Raw genomic sequence first — 23,737 nt, forward strand, 5'->3', positions numbered from 1 at the left:
GCTGTTCCCACATGCTTCAAGAGGGCCACCATTGTTCCTGTTCCCAAGAAAGCTAAGGTAACTGAGCTAAACGACTACCGCCCCGTAGCACTCACTTCCGTCATCATGAAGTGCTTTGAGAGACTAGTCAAGGACCATATCACCTCCACACTACCTGACACCCTAGACCCACTCCAATTTGCTTACCGCCCAAATAGGTCCACAGACGATGCAATCTCAACCACACTGCACACTGCCCTAACCCATCTGGACAAGAGGAATACCTATGTGAGAATGCGGTTCATCGACTACAGCTCGGCATTCAACACCATAGTACCCTCCAAGCTCGTCATCAAGCTCGAGACCCTGGGTCTCGACCCCGCCCTGTGCAACTGGGTACTGGACTTCCTGACGGGCCGTCCCCAGGTGGTGAGGGTAGGCAACAACATCTCCTCCCCGCTGATCCTCAATACGGGGGCCCCACAAGGGTGCGTTCTGAGCCATCTGAGCGTACTCCCTGTTCACCCACGACTGCGTGGCCACGCACGCCTCCAACTCAATCATCAAGTTTGAGGACGACAACAGTGGTAGGCTTGATTACCAACAACGACGAGACGGCCTACAGGGGGGAGGTGAGGGCCCTCGGAGTGTGGTGTCAGGAAAATAACCTCACACTCAACGTCAACAAAACTAAGGAGATGATTGTGGACTTCAGGAAACAGCAGAGGGAACACCCCCCTATCCACATCGATGGAACAGTTGTGGAGAGGGTAGCAAGTTTCAAGTTCCTCGGCATTCACATCACAGACTAACTGAATTGGTCCACTCACACAGACAGCGTCGTGAAGAAGGCGCAGCAGCGCCTCTTCAACCTCAGGAGGCTGAAGAAATTCGGCTTGTCACCAAAAGCACACAAACTTCTACAGATGCACAATCGAGAGCATCCTGGCGGGCTGTATCACCGCCTGGTACGGCAACTGCTCCGCCCTCAACCGTAAGGCTCTCCACCAGAGGGTAGTGAGGTCTGCACAACGCATCACCGGGGGTAAACTACCTGCCCTCCAGGACACCTACACCACCCGATGTTACAGGAAGGCCATAAAGATCATCAAGGACATCAACCACCCGAGCCACTGCCTGTTCAGAAGGCGAGGTCAGTACAGGTGCATCAAAGCTGGGACTGAGAGACTGAAAAACAGCTTCTATCTCAAGGCCATCAGACTGTTAAACAGCCACCACTAACATTGAGTGGCTGCTGCCAACACACTGACATTGACACTGACCCAACTCCAGCCACTTTAATAATAGGAATTGATGGGAAATTATGTAAATATATCACTAGCCACTTTAAAACATTGCTACCTTATATAATGTTACTTACCCTACATTATTCATCTCATATGCATACGTATATACTGTACTCTATATCATCGACTGCATCCTTATGTAATACATGTATCACTAGCCACTTTAACTATGCCACTTTGTTTACTTTGTCTACATACTCATCTCATATGTATATACTGTACTCGATACCATCTACTGTATGCTGCCCTGTACCATCACTCATTCATATATCCTTATGTACATATTCTTTATCCCCTTGCACTGTGTATAAGACAGTAGTTTTGGAATTGTTAGTTAGATTACTTGTTGGTTATCACTGCATTGTCGGAACTAGAAGCACAAGCATTTCGCTACACTCGCATTAACATCTGCTAACCATGTGTATGTGACAAATAAAATTTGATTGATTTGATTTGAGTGTTGCCCATTACTGGTTTAAAATTACTATACTACAACATAGTGTTGTCACGATACCAGTATCATGAAACAAGAAGCAGACTAAACTCCATGGTCCTTTAACAACCTGTTTTAGGTCACCAATTGTGTGCCTAGTTTAGAAATAAATACGTGCCTCTGGATGACAACTCTTTTCCCTGGGAAATTGAGTCCACTTCATGTGTTGCTTACTTGCCATGAAACTTGTGACATCACTATACCATTACACTTGTCACTTTCGTAAAGCACTGGGAATTGTTGATGCTTACATATTATCAAACACGAAATCATATTAATTGAGGTAAGGTTTTGATGTAGAATCCGCAAAGTGAGGCAAATCACTATTTTCAATGCGAGTGAGAGGAAGACATTATCCCTGAGGCTCAACTTTGCGGCTTTCGCGTGCATACCCACACACGTCCACTATCGCATGGGCACACACAGCTGGACAGCAAACTCAACTAGCTGTAGGCCCCATACAATAGGGTAGATTTGTGGACTCAAGTCACAAAATTGATGACTTGAGACTTGACTTGGACTCTCAAGACTCGGGACTCGACTTTGACTTGAGACTGATGACTTGAAATTATCTGGCCATGTTTTGTCACTCATTTTGTGGCAGTCGCTAGTGAAATGCAAATTATTGTTCCATGTATAAATGGTATGGATATAGCAATTTGGTCTCCCAAGGGGAGGCTTTACAGTCTTGCTCTCTACCGGTGTCTGTTCAGATTGTATCAGGCTTAACCTGTCCTGAGGCTATTTCTTTTGGGCTATTGCCCATGTATATTTTGTATGATATAGCACTTTCCCCATCAACCTATCTTGCCTTCTGCTGATTTCATGTCCTTATAACTGCTACAAGGTCCCCATTTTACAATTACATGATCAAAATGTGTTGTAGACAAAATAATGAAAAAGGCTGGTAGTCTCAATAAAAAGAGAAAGATTTTTAGTTGAACAAGTCATCGCATATATAGATTAGATTTTTGACTCGACTTCAGACATGACTTGAAAACTTTGCTCGACTTGAATTGACTTGCTCTTAGAATGAACAACATGGAATTTTCTTTTTTTAACTAGCCAAGTCAGTTAAGAACAAATTCTTATATACAATGACGGCCTACAAAGAGGCAAAATGCCTCCTGTTGGGACGGGGGCTGGGAAATTGACTCGACCTGTTCTACTTGGTACTCGACGTGAGATGGATCTTGTGACTTAAGACTTGCTTGTGACTCGAATAATAGTGACTTGGTCCCACTTCTGCAACAGGATGTACCAGCTAGTCTATTACATGTGATATTTGTTGGTGTTTGTTCTTAATAACTCACCTGTTGAAGTAAACAGTGAATCATTCTCACCTTTTGAGCTCAGTAATGAGCAGAACGGTGCAGGGGATACCCAGAGTCATCAGAGACACCGAGTTGATGACGGGCTTAACGAAGGCCAAACCAGTGGTGATCCCGGACAAGATGCCGATGACCACTTTGAACCTTGACCTGGAAGGTAAAGATACCTATATGACCACAGAGAAAAACATACTGGCAAAGCTGCATCTGCTTTATTTAGAATGTGATGAGCACTGGGAGGAGTGCGACATGGGAGTATAGTGCACAAACAGAAAAACAGTATAAAATAACAAAAACAGCTGTATATTGAGGTTTCAAATAGATGCAATTTATCTGAGGATTTGAAAAATCCATTGTTTTGATGTAGGACAGTTTAGCCAGGATACCCGTCCAAAGCCACCAACACAGGAAACACTTCACATCAATCCAAATGCACTGGATCAAAATGCAGTGTGCAATGGTAGGTCAAAAAAGTTCAGTAAAGTGCAAGCCCAGACCAGGCTGGATTTCAGAGATGTGATGGCTTTGGTTACAAAAAAAGGACAAACAGTGCCTTCAGAAAGTACTCACACTCCTTGACTTTTTCCACATTTTGTTGTGTTACAGCCTGAATTTAAAATGGATAAAATTCAGATTGTCACTGGCCTACACACACCCCATAATGTCGAAGTGGAATTATGCTATTAGAATTTTTTATAAATTAATTACAACTGAAAAGCTGAAATGTCATTAGTCAAGTATTCAATATCAGTGAATTTCAAATGCAGTTTCAACCACAAGGTCCAAAGAGGTTTTTCAATGCGTCGCAAAGGGCACCTTTTATTTGCATTCATTTAACCCTTATTTTACCAGTTGACTGAGAACACGTTCTCATTTACAGCAATGACAGGGGGAAAGATTACAAGGGAGAGGAAGGGGGGGTGAATGAGCCAATTGGAAGCTGGGAACGATTAGGTGGCCATGGTGGTATTGGCAATTTAGACAGGGGTGTTAACCTCGGTGGCCTAAGTGTTTTTCTTTTTCTTTTTTTAGACCAGAGGAAAGAGTGCCTCCTACTGGCCCTCCAACACCACTTCCCGCAACATCTAGTCTGCCACCCAGAGACAGACCAGGACCAACCCTGCTTAGCTTCAGATAAAAGTGGGATGCAGGGTGGTATGCTTCTGGCACCTATTGGTAGATGGGTAAAAATAATAAATGTTTGAATATTGACTATCCTTTTGAGCATGGTGAAAGTTACTAATTTCACTTTGGATAGTGTATCAATACACCCAGTCACGACAAAGATACAGGCGTCCTTCCTAACTCCGTTGCCAGAGAGGAAGGAACGCACTCAGTGATTTCACCATGAGGCCAATGGTGTTGTTAAAACAGTTACAACGTTTAATGGCTGTGATAGGAGAAATATGAGGACTGATCCACAACATTATATAGTTTACATTTTTTATTTATAGAGTACCAGTAAAAAGTTGACACCTACTGATTTTAGAGTGTTTATTTTCACTATTTTCTACATCGTAGAATAATAGTGAAGACATCAAATTATGAAATAAATCATATGGAATCATGTAGTAACTAAAAGTGTTAACTCTTTAAAGTAGCCACCATTTATTTGCCTTGATGACAGCTTTGCACGCTTGTCATTCAGTAAACCAACTTCATGAGGAATGCTTTTCCAACAGTCTTGAAGGAGTTCCCACATACGCTGAGCACTTGTTGGCTGCTCAACCCAATTGGGTTGAGGTCAGGTGATTGTGGAGGCCAGGTCATCTGATGCAGCACTCAATCAATCACTCTCCTTCTTGGTCAAATAGTCCTTACACAGTCTGGAGGTGTGTTTTGTGTCATTGTCCTGTTGTAAAACAAATGATAGTCCCACTAAGCGCAAACCAGATGGGATGGCATATTGCTGCAGGATTCTGTGGTAGCAATGCTGGTTAAGTGTACCTTGAATTCTAAATAAATCACAGACAGTGTCATCAGCAAAGCACCCCCCACACCTTCTCCTCCATGCTTCACGGGGGGAACTACACATGCGGAGATCATCTGTTTATCTATTCTCTGTCTCACAAAGACACGGCGGTTGGAACCAAAAATCTCAAATTTGGACTCAGACCAAATGACAGATTTCCACCGGTCATGTCCATTGCTCGTGTTTCTTGGCAGTGGTTTCTATGCAGCAATTCGACCATGAAGGCCTGATTCAGAGTCTCCTCTAAACAGTTGATGTTGAGATGTGTCTGTTACTTGAACTCGGTGAAGCATTTATTTGGCTGCAATCTGAGGTGCAGGTAACTCTAATGAACTTATCCTCTGCAGCAGAGACAACTCTTGGTGGTGGTCCTCATGAGAGCCAGTTTCATCATAGCGCTTGGTTTTTACGACTGCACTTTAAGAAACTTTCAAAGTTCTTGAAATGTTCCAGATTATGACTTGAAGGTCAGTCGAAGTAATGGACTTTTGTTTCTCTTCACTTATTTGAGCTGTTCTTTCCATAATATGGTATTTTACCAAATAAGGCTATATTCTGTATACCCCCCTACCTTGTCACAACACAACTGATTGACTCAAACTCATGAAGGAAAGAAATTCCACAAATGAACTTTTAACAAGACACACCTGTTAATTGAAATGCTCTCCAGGTGATTACCTCATGAAGCTGGTTGAGAGAATGCCAAGACTTTGCAATGCTGTCATCAGGGCAAATGGTGGCTACTTTGTAGAATCTCAAATATATTTTGATTTGTTTAAGACTTTTTTGGTTACTACATGATCCCATATGTGTTATTTCATAGTTTAGATGTCTTCTATTATTCTACAATAACATCCAGATGCTCTTTTGCGAACTTCAGACGTGCAGCAATGGGTTTTTTTTGGACAGCAGTGGCTTCTTCCGTGGTGTACTCCCATGAACAAGATTCGTGTTTAATGTTTTACGTATCGTTGACTCGTCAGAGATGTTAGCATGCTCCAGAGATTTATTTAAGTCTTTAGCTGACACTAAGATTCTTCTTAACCTCATTGAGCATTATGCGCTGTGCTCTTGCAGTCATCTTTGCAGGACGGCCACTCATAGGGAGAGTAACACTGCTAAACTTTCTCCATTTATAGACAATCAAGGCTTTTAGAGATACTTTTGTAACCCTTTCCAGCTTTATGCAAGTCGACAACTAATCTTGGGTCTTCTGAGAACTCTTTTGTTTGAGGCATGGTTCACATCAGGCAATGCATCTAGTGAATAGCAAACTCACATTTTGAGAGTTTTTTTATAGGACAGGGCAGCTCTAACCAACTTCTCCAATCTCACCTCAATGACTACACTCCAGGTTAGCTGACTCCAATTAGCTTTTGGAGAAGTCATTCGCCTTGGGGTTCACATACTTTTTAAAACCTACACTGCAAATGTTTAAATTATGTAAATGTAAATCTTTAGAAATATAAAATATATCATTTTATGACTAATTTATGCAGAAATTCAGATAATTTCAAAAGGACACAAGTGTATGCATGTATGTATGGTACGCAATGTATGTTTAACGTACGTACGTATGTATCACTGTTTAGCATATCAGCATATCACGGTTTACGAAGCATGTGACAAATAACATTTTATTTGATATCATATAGTTTAATGGAACAGAAACCAACCAGTCCCCAAAAAGGCTAGAGTCTGCACAGACCCTTCATATCTGCAAACATCGAAGCGAAATGGCCAAGGTGAAGGGCGTGAATTTAGCAGTGAGACAAGGCAAACTGTTGACTCACCTGTCATTCCTGAACATCTTGGGCAGATATCTCTTGGGGAACCACATGCCGATGGCACACATGAGCACCCACAGGATGGACAACTCATCCAGCATCTGACCCAGGAAACTGAGGGTGGCATGGAAGTATGTGGAGCCAATACCTGAGCCAAGGGAGACACACACCAGAGTTACCTACTATACAAAACCAACACTGTGCCTTTTAATAGGCATAATAAGACAACATCTGATCATTTGTGAGGCTATTGACAACAGGTGTTACTGGTAGTCCACAGGTGGTGTGTTATTTGGACTATGAATGAAATTGCTGTAACTCTGGTCAAAAGCAGTGACTCCGGAATAGGGTACCATTTCAGATGCACAGGATTTGCAGGCACACAGAGCTCCTCAACTCCCCCAGACTAATTTTATTCACTTTTATATTATTACTTTGTGATAATTTTCCAAAAATGTTCCCTTATCAAATTGTGGTCTTGGTTCTTTCAAAACAAGGAAATATCACCCTCTTGCAGAAATCAAACTTATCTGATTAGCGGTAGGATGTTTTGAAACACAATCACACATCCTCTCAGAAGTCAATTGAAAACAGAGGGAGAGTTCACCTGAAACACAATTATCTCCCTTACAGACATCAACCCCTAGCCCCCCACCTAAACTCTAACCTCCCCAGATCCGACAGAACCACACAGGTGTGAACAATGTGGCAAAATCTCTCTTTTGTCCATGGGGAGGCAAGGTGAGGCCATCTCAGTGGACGGCTGTGGCGGAAACGTGTTCTTAGGCTACAGTGGAATAAATTAATAACTATAATAATAATAATAATAAATGCCATTTAGCAGACGCTTTTATCCAAAGCGACTTACAGTCATGTGTGCATACATTTTAGGTATGGGTGGTCCCAGGGATCGAACCCACTACCCTGGCGTTACAAGCGCCATGCTCTACCAACTGAGCTACACAGGACCACACTAAAGATTATTTATGTTGTGGTGTCCAATCCCTTTCACCAAGGTGGAGCCATTGCCACACTGCTTGACTTATCCAGTCCCTTCAGAACTGCATGCAGTGAACAGAGGATGTGTTTCTCAATTCTGGTCCTGAGGACTAAAAAGGGGGCACATTTTTGTTTTTGCCCTTCAGGTCAACAGGACCAGAATTAGGAAACATCCTCTTAGTGTTCACTGCATCCAGACACTCTGGGTAGGGCCTAGCTAGACAGAGGAAGGCGCCAGGAGACCAGGCATACAACTCTAGATTAGATTCCAGCTCTGTGTTCCAACTCAGGTCAGAGGTGAACTCAGCTCTAGAAACTGTAAGAAGAGGCAGAAGTTATGCGAATTGTGGCCACAGTGCAGCTGCTGTCCCACTAGGCATGTAATGCAGTATGCTATTAACTCTGGAATCTATTTTACGGTCTTTATAGTCATCCATTTTAGACTGCAGACTTGCAGATCAGGATACAGTTGAATATGTTGTTTGGGATTGTGGGTGATGCTGTAAATTTAGGCAACCCCACAGCCTGTACAATAATCTGCAGCGTAGGCTTCGCAGAGACCTAACAAAACAGAAATGGCAGCTGTAGAAATAACTATTCCAGTCCCCTTTGACTTCACAAACACGGCAAAACCGGAGGAATATCAGTTGAACTCTTAAACTATTCACGCCCTTTCACTTTCTCCACATTTTGTTGTGTTACAGCCTGAAAATTGATTAAAATTTAGATTTTGTTTCACTGGCCTACACACAATATCCCATAACGTGAAAGTGGAATGATGTTTAGACATTTTTACAAATAAATAAATTAAAAGCTGAAACGTCGAGTCAAAAATGATTCAACCCCTTTGTTATTGGCAAGCCTAAATTAGCTGAGGAGCAAACATTTGCTTAATAAGTTGCATGGCCTGTGTGCAATAATAGTGCTTGACATGCTTTTTGAATGCCTACCTACCTGTACCCCACACATACAGATAATTGTAAGGTCTCTCAGTTGAGCAGTGAACTTCAAAACACAGATTCAACAAAAAAACAGGGAGATTTCCAATGCCTTGCAAAGAAGGGAACCCATTGGTATATGGGTCAAATAAATAACACACATACATATAGATATACATACACACACATACATATATACACATACATACAGACACACTTGAAGTCGGAAGTTTACATAAACTTAGTTAGGAATAATTAAAACTAGTTTTTCAACCACTCCACAAACTTCTTGTTAACAGGGGGGCAGTATTGAGTAGCTTGGATGAAAAAGGTGCCCAGAGTAAACTGCCTCCTACTCAGGCAGGATATGCATATTATTAGTAGATTTGGAAAGAAAAACACTCTTTAGTTTCTAAAACTGTTTGAATGATGTCTGTGAGTATAACATAACTCATATGGCAGACAAAAGCCTGAGAAACAATCCAACCAGGAAGTGGGAAATCTGAGGTTTGTAGGATTAAGTCTTTGCCAATCCAATATACAGTGTAAAATGTGGTCTGATTGCACTTCCTAAGGCTTCCACTAGATAGTCTTTAGAACCTTGTTTCAGGCTTCAACTGTGAAGAGGGAGCGAATAAGAGCCGTTTGACTAAGGGGTCTGACAGAATGCCATGAGCTAAATCACACACGTGGCAGTGAGAGCGAGCTGCATTCCCTTTCATTTCTGAAGACAAAGGAATTGTCCGGTTGGAATATTATTGAAGATTTATGATAAAACACCATAAAGATTGTTTCTATCCATGGTTTGGCATGTTTCTACGAACTGTAATGGAACGGTTTGCCTTTGTCTGGACCTAGTTCTCGCACCTTGTGAATTTGGATTTGTGAACTAAACGCGCAAACAAAGAGGTATTTGGACATAAATTGACTTTATTGAACAAAACAAACATTTATTGTGGAACTGGGATTTCATTCTGATGAAGTGAAGATCAAAAGGTAAATGAATACTTAATGCTATTTCTGACTTCTGTTGACTCCTCAACATGGTGGGTATTTGTATGGCTTGTTTGGAGCGCTGTACTCCAATTATTCCATGGTGTGCTTTCGCTGTAAAGCTTTTTTGAAATCTGACACAACGGTTGCATTAAGGAGAAGTATATCTTTAAGAAAGAAATTCCACAAATTAACTGAACTAGGCACACCTGTTAATTTAAATGCATTCCAGGTGACTACCTCAAAGCTGGTTGAGAGAATGCCAAGAGTGTTCAAAGCTGTCAAGGCAAAGGGTGGCTATTTGAAGAATCTCAAATATAAAATATATTTTGATTTGTTTAACTTCATTAGGGTAGGGGGCACTATTGTCATTTCTGGATGAAAAGCGTGGCCAAAGTAAACAGCCTGGTACTCAGGCCCAGAAGCTAGGATATGCATATAATTGATAGATTTGGATAGAAAACACTCTGAAGTTTCCAAACTGTTAAAATAATGTCTGAGTATAATAGAACTGATATGGCAGGAGAAAACATGGGAAAAATCCATCCAGGAAGTGGGATTTTTGTTGTTGTTGTAGTTCTCTATTAAATGCCATTACAGTATGCATCGACTTAGGACTCAAATTGCACTTCCTATGGCTTCCACTAGATGTAAACAGTCTTTAGAAATTGTTTCAGGCTTGTATTCTGAAAATTGAGGGAGTAAGACCACTCTGAATGAGTGGACCATTGAGCCTGTGGATTACTGAACAAAGCGCACAAACACAACGGAGGTTTTTGGATACAATGAGGGACTTTATTGAACAAAACGATCATGAGTAAATGGGAGTCTTTATGATCTTCACATGGTTGCACTCACCAAAGGTAAGTGATTAATTGTATCACTATTTCTGACTTGTGTAACTCCTCTACTTGGCTGGTAACTGTTTGTAATGATTTGTCTGCTGGGCGCTGTTCTCAGATAAATCGCATGGTATGCTTTCGCCGTAAAGCCTTTAAGAAATCTGACACAGTGGTTTGATTAACAAGAAGTTAATCTTTAAAGCGATGTATAACACTTGTATGTTTTATTAATTTTTATAATGACTATTTCTGTTTTTGAATTTGGTGCTCTGCAATTTCACTGGATGTTGGCCAAAAACCACACACCCTAGAGAGGTTAACACTTTGTTGGTTACTACATGATTCCACATGTGTTATTTCATAGTTTATGTCTCCACTATTATTCTACAATGTAGAAAATAGTAAAAATAAAGAAAAACCTTTGAATGAGAAGGTGTTCTAAAACTTTTGACCGGTAGTGTAGACACACACACACTTAAAAGTTTGGGGTCACTTAGAAATGTCCTCGGTTTTTGAAAAACATTTTTTTTTGTACATTAAAATATCAAATTCAGCAGAAATACAGTGTCGACGTTGTTAATGTTGTAAATGACTATTGTAGCTGGAAAGGGCAGATTTTTTAATGAAATATCTACATAGCCGTACAGGGGCCCATTATCAGCAACCATCACCATCAACCATTCCAATGGCACGTTGTGTTAGCTAATCCAAGTTTATTATTTTAAAAAGGCTAATTGATAATTAGAAAACCCTTTTGCAATTACAGTGGCTTGCGAAAGTATTCACCCCCTTAGCATTTTTCCAATTTTGTTGACTTACAACCTGGAATTAAAATTGATTTTGGGGGGATTTGTATCATTTGATTTGCAAAATATATTTTTTTGTGTAACAAACAAGAAATAAGACAAAAAACACAGAACTTGAGCGTGCATTACTATTCACCCCCCAAAGTCAATACTTTGTAGGTCCACCTTTTGCAGCAATTACAGCTGCAAGTCTCTTGGGGTGTCTATAAGCTTGGCACATCTAGCCACTGGGATTTTTGCCCATTCTTCAAGGCAAAACTGCTCCAGCTCCTTCAAGTTGGATGGGTTCCACTGGTGTACAGCAATCTTTAAGTCATACCACAGATCCTCAATTGGATTGAGGTCTGGGCTTTGACTAGGCCATTCCAAGACATTTAAATGTTTCCCCTTAAACCACTTGAGCATTGCTTTAGCAGTATGCTTAGGGTGATTGTCCCAGTCTCAAATCTCTGGTAAACTGAAACAGGTTTCCCTCAAGAATTCCACTGTATTTAGCACCATCCATCATTCCTGCCTTCAGGTGTTGGGTTTGGCCAGACATAGCGTTTTCCTTGATGGCCAAATAGCTACATTTTAGTCTCATCTGACCAGAGTACCTTCTTCCATATGTTTGGAGAGTCTCCCACATAACTTTTGACGAACACCAAACACGTTTGCTTATTTTTTTCTTTAACCTCTAGGGTATGTGGGACGGTAGCGTCTCACCTCGTCAACAGCCAATGAAACTACAGGGCGCCAAATTCAAAACAGAAATCCCATAATTACAATTCCTCAAACATATGTAATTTACACCATTTTAAAGATGCACTTGTTGTAAATCCAGCCACAAGTGTGCAATTTCATAAAGGCTTTTACGACGAAAGCAAACCAAACGATTATGTTTGGTCATAGCCAAGTCATAGAAAAACACAGCCATTTTTCCAGCCAAAGAGAGGAGTCACAAAAAGCAGAAATAGAGAAAATTAATCACTAACCTTTGATGATCAGATGACACTCATAGGACTTCATGTTACACAACACATGTATGTTTTGTTCAGTAAAGTTCATATTTATATCCAAAAATCTGAGTGTACATTGGAGCGTTACGTTCACTTGTTCCAAAAACATCCAGTGATTTTGCATAGCCACATCAATTTACAGAAATAGTCATCATAAGGGGATTCATGGAATTTTAGATCCACTTCAACCTCTGTGTCAGATTTTTTTTTTTACTTTAAGGAAAAAGCACACCATGCAATAATCTGAGTACGGCGCTCAGACAACAAATCAACCCAAAGAGATATCTGCCATGTTGGAGTCAACAGAAGTCAGAAATAGCATTATAAATATTCACTTACCATTGATGAACTTCATCAGAATGCACTCCCATGAATCCCAGTTCCACAATAAATGTTTGTTTCGTTCGATAATGTCTATCATTTATGTCCAAATTCCTCCTTGTTGTTCGCACGTTCAGTACACAAATCTAAACAGCGGAAAGTCAGGGCGAAAAGTCCAAAAAGTTCCGTTACAGTCCGTAGAAACATGTCAAACGATGTATAGAATCAATCTTTAGGATGTTTTTAACAAAAATCTTCAATAATGTTCCAACCGGAGAATTCTGACTGTAGAAAAGCAATGGAAAGCGAGGTAACTTTCACATGAACGCGCGTCACGAGCCGTGGCTCTCTGCCAGACACCTGACTCATTCCCCTCTCATTTGGCTCCACTTCACAGTAGAAGCATCAAACAATGTCCTAACGACTGTTGACATCAAGTGGATGTGCAACATGACCCCATTTCCACTGTATCTTGTGTAAGAGTTGAAAACCTACAAACCTCAGATTTCCCACTTCCTGGTTGGATTTTCGCCTGCCATATGAGTTATGTTATACTCACAGACATCATTTAAACATTTTTAGAAACCTCAGTGTTTTCTATCCACATCCACTAATAATATGCATATCTTAACTTCTGGGGATGAGTAGCAGGCAGTTGAATTTGGGCATGAATTTCATCCGGACGTGAAAAATACTGCCCCCTGTCACCAAGAAGTTCATGACAAAGCAAAAACTGGTTCAGAAACTTTTGAAAATAAAAAACAGAAATACCTTATTACATAAGTATCCAGACCCTTTGCTTACAAGACTCAAAATTGAGCTCAGCTGCATCCTGTTTCTATTGATCATCCTTACAACTTGATTGAGTCAACCTGTGGTAAATTCAATTGATTGGACAAGATTTGGAAAGGCCCACACCTGTCTACATAATATCCCACAGATGACAGTGCATGTCAGAGCAAAAACCAAGCCACGAGGTTGAAGGAATTGTCCGTAGAGATCAGAGACAGGATTGTGTCGAGGCACAGATCTGGAGAAGGGTACCAAATAAATTATCAGCATTGAAGGTCTCCAAGAAAACAGTGGCCTCCATCATTCTCAAATTGAAGAAGTTGCTTCCCGAGTGGTGCAGTGGTTCAAGGCAGTGCTAGCTGTGCCACTAGAGATCCTGGTTCGAGTCCAGGCTCTGTCATAGCCGGCCGCGACCGGAGGACCTATGGGGCGGCACAATTGCCCCAGCGCCATCCGGGTTTAGGGGAGGGTTTGGCCGGCAGGGATGTTCTTGTCCCATCTCGCTCTAGCGACTCCTGCGGCGGGCCGGGCGCAATGCACGCTGACATGGTCGCCAGGTGTACGGTATTTCCTCCGACACATTGGTGCGGCTGGCTACCGGGTTAAGCAGCCATTGTGTCAAGAAGCATTGCGGCTTGGCTGGGTTGTGTTTCGGAGGACGCACAGCTGTGAACCTTCACCTCTCCCGAGTCCGTACGGGAGTTGCAGCGATAAGACTAACTACCAATTGGATAACATGAAAATTAAGGAGAATAAAGACTCTTCCCAGAGCAGGCCGCCTGGCCAAACTGAGCAATAGGGGGAGAAGGGCATTGGTCAGGGAGGTTTTCAAAAACCTGATGGTCACTCTGACATCGCTCCAGAGTTCATCTGTAGAGATGGGAAAACCTTCCAGAAGAACAACCATCTCTGCAGCACTCCACCAATCAGGCCTTTATTGTAGAGTGGCCAGACCGAAGCCACACCTCAGTAAGGCACGACAGCACACTTGGAGTTTGCCGAAAGGCACCTAAAGGAGAAACATGATTTTCTGGTCTGATGAAACCAAGATTGAACTCTTTAGCCTGAATGCTAAGTCCCACATCCTGGAGAAAACCTGGCACCATCCCTATGGTGAAGCATGGTGGGTTGTGCCGTGGCGGAGATCTTTGTGGGCTATACTCAGCCTTGTCTCAGGATGGTAAGTTGGTGGTTGAAGATATCCCTCTAGTGGTGGCAGCAGCATGCTGTGGAAATGTTTTTCAGCGGCAGAGACTGGGAGACTAGTCAGGATCAAGGGAAAGATGAACGGAGCAAAGTACAGAGAGATTCTTGATGAAAACCTGCTCCAGAGCGCTCAGGACTTCAGAATGGGGTGAAGGTTCACCATCTAAGAGGACAACGGCCCTAAGCACACAGCCAAGACAATGCAGGATTGGCGTCAGGACAAGTCTCTGAATGTCCTTGAGTGGCCCAGCCAGAGCCCGGACTTGAACCCGATCTAAAATAGCACTGCAGTGACGCTTCCCAACCAACCTGACAGAGCTTGAGGAATGCAGAGAAGAATGTGATTAAACTCCCCAAATACAGGTGAGCCAAGCTGTAGTGCCATACCCAAGAAGACCTGAGGCTGTACTTACATAAATGTGAAGTTGATTTTTTTTAAACATTTGCTAAATGTTCTGAAAACTTGTTTTTGGTTTGTCATTATGGGATAGTGTGTAAAGTGATGAGAAAAAACTATTTAATCAATTTTAGAATAAGGGTGTAACGTAACAAAATGTGGAAAAAGTCAAGGGGTCTGAATACTTTCCGAATGCACTAACTGTGATAGCAATGTTTGGTTGGTGCCATCATACACCTAGGCATGGCCATTTTAGTGACATAGCCATCCTTAAGTCTTCGATTAAACGAAAATGTGTGGGATGTGTTCTATATATTCAGACCCCTTTTTTTCAGACGTAAACCTATAAGTATGAGTGCCCTTAAACTAAGATGATGTTCAGACCACACACATACACACACACGTCAAAGTATATGAAGGAATTATCATGCTTTGTCAAAACAACTTACCAATCACAACCAGTAGAATCCAAATGAGATATATTCCACTGTTGAAATGTGTTGCATACTGGCGGAACAAGCACATTAATATAGGCGGTAAAACAAAAAACAAGATGTTGCTGATCTGAAATGAGGGGAAAAAAATAAGGGAATGAAAATGTGAGCAGAATTGTAGCCTAAAAGTTACCAAGCATGTGATATGCTTGATATAAATACAATACACACATCCGTTAATTTCACTCTGTATTGCAACAGAACTTCTGAATCTTTAGGATCACGTATACAAGAGGTAGGCCTACTGAACAATATGAAAATGTTTCATCTAAATACCAAGATGTCTTCTTGATAGGCAAAAACAAACAAACAACTCAGCATTGATGGTAGCTGACAGCTGTTGAAACAGGAGGTGCCATTGCGTCTGTGTTCTTTACCCCCTTCTATGTCCTAAAAATCCAACTGTTGAAAAGTGAGGATGTGTCGACTACCAATCTGGGGTAGTAACATTCAAACGAAATCACAATACAGTAAATAACGGGAAGCAGTGCCATGCAGAAAAGTAAGGATTAGCAAATATTGACACTAAGCAATGGCTGTCACAAAACAGATTACAATATTGGCATAAAGATAAATGACTAACCGTGTTATAAAACTCTGCAATGCTAGGGTAAATAAGGTAATTGCCTTCACACCAGTCCACCTCGGAGCTTCCAGCTTGCAGTTGGTCCCAAAACATAGGATTAGTCATGTCTCGACTTGGTCTAGTAATGGATAGGACTCCGCAGTCACTATTGAGATAAAGCAGTTGACTATCAAATCAGCTGTGGACCGCTCGACGATCGATTACCATAATTTGAAGCACGTAGCTGTATACAAAATGCATCCAGATTCAAACGCATTTTAAATCACCAGTATATCCCAATGCAAGCTTGTCGTGCAACTCCGCTCTCAACAAAATGCAAAAGCGCTGTAATTATTGTTCTTGTTCTTCGTCATCTTCTTCTTGGGATTTGGTTGTCGGATCGCATCGAACTTCTAGTTGCATACACCGCCACCTACTGCACTGGTGTGTGATGCCATTCACGGTCTACATACATTACATTATTGGAAATAATAATGCAAAATTGGGAAAAAGGAAAATTACCCTACCACCTATTAGCCCTCTCTAACATAAACACCACTCATTCCACTATTTAACCCTATCTATTCCTACTCCAGACCAACGGTCTGAGAGGACATATCACTACCACTCAACACCGCCTCTCGCTGCTCTGCAGTAAATCCTCGCAATCCCAAGTACCTCTCTGCCGCTACCACTACAAACTATATTTTCTGTGACTTTTCGATTCATTTCTGCAGTACAACCATGGCTATAAATGCTAAAAAGCCCACCTTACTGAAGCGCACATTCTTCCCATCACTCTCTCGACCTCTGCCTACCCACAGGAATCCTCTCAGGATCCCTCACCCTATACCCACCCTTCTCTATCACTCTCTTCACTGCTCCAGTATTCAACACTTTCTGTACTACTCTCAATCTGCCTTTCTCTCACCGGATACCTCGTATCTCCAGTCCCATGATCACCCCCACAACTAACACACAGAACTTTCTACACCGATACTACACATTCCTTTGTCTCATGCCCTCCCGCACACTTCTCACATCTAGGCATCTGTTGCAATATGCTGATAACCTTGACATCAAAAACACTGTAATATTTTCAGAACATAAACTCTCAATGGATAACTGACACTTCCTACTTTTACCTTATCTGGTAACAACTGAATCAAAACTCAGCATGACAGATAATGTCTTCTCCTTTTCCCCAACGGACCTATGTTTCATCAAGCGGCAGGCGTTACAGACACTGGGAATCTTCCATTTCAACTGCTCCCCCTCAACACTTCAAGCCACCACCTTTATCATTCCTTTCAACGGCACCCTGTCATAGAGAGAAAAGCACGTCAAAATTATTGCCCCTAATCTCGTAAACCAGAGCGCCCTCTGGGCGGAGGAAATACAATAAATAATCACGAGTCCACTCCAAGTTACCTTCTCCATCTCAACAGTCCCCAACCTCTCCTCCACCCAACCTGATACCACATATGGATCAACCACACAGCAAAACTCCATTCTCTCTACAATTCTCACTCCCACTGGACCAAAATCATCTTTAGGACGAGCCCCGAAATTGGTGATCCTCGCTGCAGGTATTTCACCCTCACTCTCAACAAATTTAATCTCTGAACTATTGGAGCTTGTATCCCTGTTTTTGCATTTGACGCCCACCTTCCTCACCTCACTACCTTCCTCTACACTCAACTTCTTCTCAGCAGTCATCAAAGCACCTGCCACTACATTTAATTCATCCTCACTCTCGTCCTGTCCCATTTCCTCCTCAAGCTCTTCAAAAGGTTCTGTGCAATCCTCCATTCCATATTCACTCAATAAATATTCAATGTCTCTCCTTTTTTTCATCGTCTTCTCATTCACCAGATCTTTCAGAAGGCCTGTGCAATCCCCCACTCCACCTTTATTCATAATATGTTCCACTTCCTTCCTTATTTTATTTTCCGCGATCCTCCGCGATCCTCCTCACCCAATTACTCTCTTCTTTTTTTCACCTTTATTTAACCAGGTAGGCAAGTTGAGAACAAGTTCTCATTTACAATTGCAAACTGGCCAACCTGGCCAAGATAAAGCAAAGCAGTTTGACACATACAACAACACAGAGTTACACATGGAGTAAAACAAACATACTGTACAGTCAAGAGGGCAAGTTGGTTAGGATGATATCTATGAGGGTGCCGTGTTTACGGCTTTGAGGTGGTACCTGGTAGGTTCATTGATCATTTGTGTGAGATTGAGGGCATCAAGCTGAGATTGTAGGGTGGCTGGGGTGTTAAGCAAGTCCCAGTTTAGGTCACCTAGCAGCACGAGCTCTGAAGATAGATGGGGGGCAATCAGTTCACATACGGTATATAATGGTGGTCCGCAAGCCAACGTTGCGTGCTGCAACCTACTGTGCTGGATTGTGTGGTCAATCACGGTTTACAACATTTCTAAATCCTCCTACCTAACTCAGTACTTCTGAGAAAATAAACAAAGAGCTCTACTAACTTCTTATAGACCCTCCCACATCCCCAAAATCCCTTCCAACCCGTCCAACCCCGTCCCATCTCTTCTGCCACACATCTATCAAAATGACTCTGATCATACACTTGGCATCACCTCTACCCAGTGGAACATTAATATCAATTATATCAGGTTTCAAAGCTCTTTTGGCTAACTGGTCTACAATTTAATTAGCTGTAATTCTTCTTCTTCTTCTTCTTCTGTGGATTTATATGGCAGTTGGCAACCAACTTTGGGGTGCATTACCGCCACCAACTAGACTGGAGTGTGGACCAGTGAAAGGGAAGGTCTAAATTCTACCCATTATTCTCGTCTTCCTAAGGAAATGAATTGCATAGTTAAATACTACATCCCCTGAAGATTTCCTTAGCATTTCACTCAATCTTGGCTCTTCCACCCCATTACTCCATAAATCTACCTTTCCCTCCCATGTTTCTGGCACTGAAGGGTGGTGAAATCTCAAGTAGGCCTACCCTTGAATACAGCAACTAATTGTAACAGATGCATGATGATGCACAAGTATAATTTTCCATAAAGACAAAAATTATGAAATCATATATGTAGTGAATTATATTGAAAGGCCTATAGTTGACAATAAAGAAAGACGAATGCCTTGTTTATACTGTCATTGGAGGGGAATATGGGGATATTAGAGACCAGGTTCAGTTACAATGTTTTTATAATTACATGTTTCATTTAGGAGTATTAAACGGAATGTCCCCATTACATTTGTGCATGCATTTTTAAATGCTGGTGAAAGATTAATATGAGAAAAACGCAACATTGTAACTAACACCACGTGTTATCGCGATAACATATGATGCCTATGTGAGACAGCAAGGCGGACATCCGCTCTCTTTTCGGTGGCAGACTGTTGTCGAGACAGTTTTACAAAATGAAGGTAAGATAATTCAATTAAACTCATCTTTCAAATAACGTGTATATCCTTGTTAATGTCCAGGCCGAATTGGAGTAGTTTATTACAATATTATAACACGGTATCTTGTTTAGTCAGATATTGTATTGTATTTTAGGATGCATGTTGATTTTGTTGCTAGCTAGCTAGTTAGCTATGGCTGGCAACGTTACTAAGTGAACCTGAAAACATGTCTGCCTCCTGAGAGAAATGTGCATGTCTTGCCGGGCGTCATTCAAAGAACCGCAACAACGTATCCTCTGCTGTTCTTTGGGGTGGGGGTACGAATATGATCTCTGATGTGGGTTTGTTCACACATCCATATTTCGCCAATCAGTTGCAGGTTTGTTAATCGCAACGTAGGCCGCTTACAGCCAGCTAGCTTCCGACATTGGTTAACTACAGTTAACGTTAGCTACTTAACAGCTTGTCCCTGGATCGTTCCAAATAGTGTGAAGCTAGCTGCCGAATTATTTTCCCGTGACTGAAATTCACTTGCATCCCGTGTTCTGTGTAACGAATCTTGTTTCTAGGAAACTAGCTAACAAGAATTAACCAATTGCATTAACAGCCAACATGCTAGCATCCCGTGTACATCTGCATCATGTTGCACTCAATTCAGCTGTCTCACCATCGTTTTGGTTAGGCTACTGTAGTAGTTAATTATTCAAGACATTTAAAGTTGGTTATGGATGGGTAGCATAGGTGCAAGGTGATCGTCTAGCAAACAATCTGCCTGATGTACATTGCTATGGCCTTCCCAACTAGGAGACCTTGCTACATCTGGTCAATCTACAACACACTGATCTATATATGTCTCTCTCAGCTGAATATCTCGTTTCCTGCCACTGGCTGTCAGAAGCTGATTGAAGTGGATGATGAGCGCAAGTTGCGAACCTTCTACGAGAAGCGTATGGCCACAGAGGTGGCTGCTGATCCCCTGGGAGATGAGTGGAAGGTAAGCTACAGTCACTAAGAAAGATGCTCAGTTTTCAGATCCTGCAGGCAATTTTTACAAATAGTTAGCCTCAAACTCAAGTGAATGTAGTCTTCATTATTTACTCCAAGCTCATTGACTATAGCACTGGGTAATTTTGGAATAGTCAATTTAATGCCTTGCATACTGCTCGTGTTCAACTCAACATGATCTCACACAACTTAGTAGACCCTTCCTGGCTGGTCTGTAGGGGGGACAGTGTTGTGCTGCAGAAACTGCAGAGCTGCTTTACAAGATACAACCTTACCCTCTGACCGTGGCTGGTTGAACTGCATTGCTCTTCCAAACCTTTCGCTAATACATTTCACTAAACGAATGTCTAACTTGTATGATCATCAGGTCCTTGTATAGAGCAATTTTTTAAAAACTTAATCTTGGCTCTCATCTCTCCCAGGGCTACATGGTGCGCATCAGCGGAGGCAACGACAAGCAGGGCTTCCCCATGAAGCAGGGTGTGCTGACCCATGGCCGTGTGCGCTTGCTGCTTGCCAAGGGCCATTCCTGTTACCGCCCCCGTAGGACAGGAGAGCGCAAACGCAAGTCTGTCCGTGGCTGCATTGTTGATGCCAACCTCAGCGTGCTGAACTTGGTTATCATCAAGAAAGGTATGGAGTTGTAATGATGGTAACCATTTGCTCTGGCACACCTTAGTAGACCTTTTCTGGCTGATCTCTAGCCTCAAAGAGGGGACAGTGTTGTGCTACAGAAACTGTAGAGCTGCTTTACCAGATGCAACCTGACCCTCTGACAATGGCTGGTTGAACTGCAATGCTCTCCCAATCCTTTCCCCATTTTAACATTGGGTTATTTTGAAAGGTCATATTTTTAAAAATGTATTATTTAACCTTCATTTTCACGGGGAAGTCCTACTGAGACTTAGGGCCTTCTATTTTTTTAAGAAGAGTCCTGCATAAATCTAATCTATTAAACACAATATACAAATTTACAAAACCCATTAAGGAAAACAAGACGTGCATGTTTCAAGACTATATACCTTTGAAAACAACTTGATGAACATCCTCAGTGCTGTTCTGCTCCCGCTGCCAGCGCTTGGATGTGGTTAACCATTTGGGTGGTGATTTCTGTAAATACTTTTATTTTAAATCTAGTGGCCTGACACCTTTTCCCTCCCATCTCCTAGGTGAGAAGGACATCCCCGGCCTGACCGACAGCACTGTGCCCCGCCGCTTGGGACCCAAGAGGGCCAGCAAGATCCGCAAGCTCTTCAACCTGGCCAAGGAGGATGATGTCAGGCAGTATGTTGTGAGGAGACCCCTGACTAAAGAAGGTGAGGCCCAACACTGCTTCTAAATGGTCCTGTTAATTAATGGATTGGTAACAAGCTTAGCACATCAGCACTTGTAAACTCTTGACAGCATGATTTTATTTTTTTAAACTTCTAATATTTCTGCTTGCCAATTTGTGCAAAAGTTATTGTCTGGCACACCAGTAGACCCTTTCTGGCTGGTCTGTAGCCTCAAAGGGGGGACAATGTTGTGCTACAGAAACTGTAGAGCTGCTTTACCAGATGCAACCTGACCCTCTGACCATGGCTGGTTGAACTGCAATGCTCTCCCAATAAGTAGATTTGCTAAAATCTCATTTGAGGCAACTTATAGTTTTATGTGGGACATTTTGAATGAACATTCTTTCATGTGAACATTCAGAATGCTAACTAGAATGAACAACTGCTATAACTCTCAATCACTAAGATCTACATACATTTCATAAACATTGAAACCGTAACTATTTTCCCATGTGCATGCACACACTTTGTAGTAAATGCCACTGGTAACACCTCTTCTCCCCCATCTTTTCCAGGTAAGAAGCCCAGGACCAAGGCTCCCAGGATCCAGAGGCTAGTGACACCCCGTGTGCTGCAGCACAAGCGCCGCCGCATTGCCCTTAAGAAACAGCGCACCCAGAAGAACAAGGAAGAGGCTTCCGAGTACGCGAAGCTGCTGGCCAAGAGGATGAAGGTACCGAAGGGACTTAGGCACTACTTCGGCATTTGGCTGTAATATGAGTCATTATCTATTCTGTGTAATGAATTGCCCTGAATGTTGTGAACACCATTGATTTCATTCCAACGATTGCAAGCGAGTTGATGTATGATTGCAAGTTGACTCATAAAATGGTTAATTAATTAAAAATGTCCGTATGTATCAAATCCCCAATGACGTGAACAATTTTGTCATTGAGTAACATGTAGGAGGACTAACAAATCTCATCCTTGTTTGCAGGAGGCTAAGGAGAAGCGCCAGGAACAGATCGCTAAAAGGCGCCGTCTCTCCTCCCTTAGAGCATCCACATCCAAATCTGAGTCCAGCCAGAAGTGAAATGTGGAATTGAATTAAATGTTTTGCTGAAATGCTGTTACTGTTTTTTTTATTGTTTCATACATCTAAAAATAATGTCCATGCCTGAAACAAACATCCTGGTTCTATTTGTATTGATCAAAAAGAAAAAGTATGAACCCTTTGGAATTACCTGGATTTCTACATAAATTGGTCAAATGGGATCTGATCTGCCTCTAAGTTGCAACAATAGACAGTGCTTAAACTAATAGTCTTTTTCTTCTCTATTGAATACATACTTTAAACATTCAGTGTAGGTTGGAAAAGTATGTGAACCCCAAGGCTAATGACTTCTCCAAACGCTAATTGGCGTCAGGAGTCTGCTAACCTAGAGTCCAATCAATAAGACTAGATTGGAGATGTTGGTTAGAGCTGCCCTATTTAAAAACTCACACAATGTGAGTTTGCGATTCACAACAAGCATAGCCTGATGTGAACCATGCCTTGAACACGAGTTCTCAGAAAACCCAAGATTAAGAATGGTTGACTTGCGTTTAGCTGGAAAGGGTTACTAAAGTATCTCTAAAAGCCTTTATGTTCATCGTCCACAGTAAGACATTTCAGCACTTGCTACTCCCTAGGAATGGCCGTCCTGCAGAGATGACCCCCAGTCAGAGTCCTGACCTCAGAAAATGTTTGGTTGAGGATATTGGTGCCAAAGGAGAGTCATGCAGTAATTAAATCCAAGGGTTCACATACTTTTCCCATCCTGCACTGCAACTGTTTATATGGT

The 23,737-nt window shown here is 41.9% G+C and overlaps 2 protein-coding genes across 2 annotated transcripts in view; one reads left to right on the top strand and one right to left on the bottom strand.

Moving 5' to 3' along the window:
• LOC124012622 (alkaline ceramidase 2-like) overlaps positions 1–16,593 on the bottom strand; it is a 28,001-nt gene extending 11,408 nt beyond the window's left edge. Inside the window, exons 1-4 of the mRNA XM_046326458.1 lie at positions 16,239–16,593; positions 15,611–15,725; positions 6,876–7,017; positions 3,123–3,260 (exon numbers count right to left, since the gene is read on the bottom strand). Of these exons, the coding sequence (XP_046182414.1) occupies positions 3,123–3,260; positions 6,876–7,017; positions 15,611–15,725; positions 16,239–16,346 (503 nt within the window). The 5' untranslated portion in view covers positions 16,347–16,593. The remainder of the gene's footprint in view (positions 1–3,122; positions 3,261–6,875; positions 7,018–15,610; positions 15,726–16,238) is intronic.
• Positions 16,594–19,539: 2,946 nt separating this feature from the next.
• LOC124012762 (40S ribosomal protein S6) lies at positions 19,540–23,023 on the top strand. The gene is made up of 6 exons (XM_046326703.1): positions 19,540–19,635; positions 20,477–20,608; positions 21,042–21,252; positions 21,789–21,935; positions 22,469–22,626; positions 22,891–23,023. The coding sequence occupies exons 1-6, from the start codon at positions 19,630–19,632 to the stop codon at positions 22,984–22,986; spliced, it is 750 nt and encodes a 249-aa protein (XP_046182659.1). The 5' UTR covers positions 19,540–19,629; the 3' UTR covers positions 22,987–23,023.
• The last annotated feature ends 714 nt before the right edge of the window (positions 23,024–23,737 follow it).

This window comes from Oncorhynchus gorbuscha, linkage group LG24 (genome assembly GCF_021184085.1).
Source record: "Oncorhynchus gorbuscha isolate QuinsamMale2020 ecotype Even-year linkage group LG24, OgorEven_v1.0, whole genome shotgun sequence".
Taxonomy (NCBI): Eukaryota; Metazoa; Chordata; class Actinopteri; order Salmoniformes; family Salmonidae; genus Oncorhynchus; species Oncorhynchus gorbuscha.

Bases quoted from the DNA above. Each gene is read 5' to 3' on its own strand.
- LOC124012762 (XM_046326703.1), top strand. The intron at 21,253-21,788 runs GTATGGAGTTGT...CCCATCTCCTAG, and splicing joins CTTGGTTATCATCAAGAAAG to GTGAGAAGGACATCCCCGGC. The intron at 22,627-22,890 runs GTACCGAAGGGA...CCTTGTTTGCAG, and splicing joins TGCTGGCCAAGAGGATGAAG to GAGGCTAAGGAGAAGCGCCA.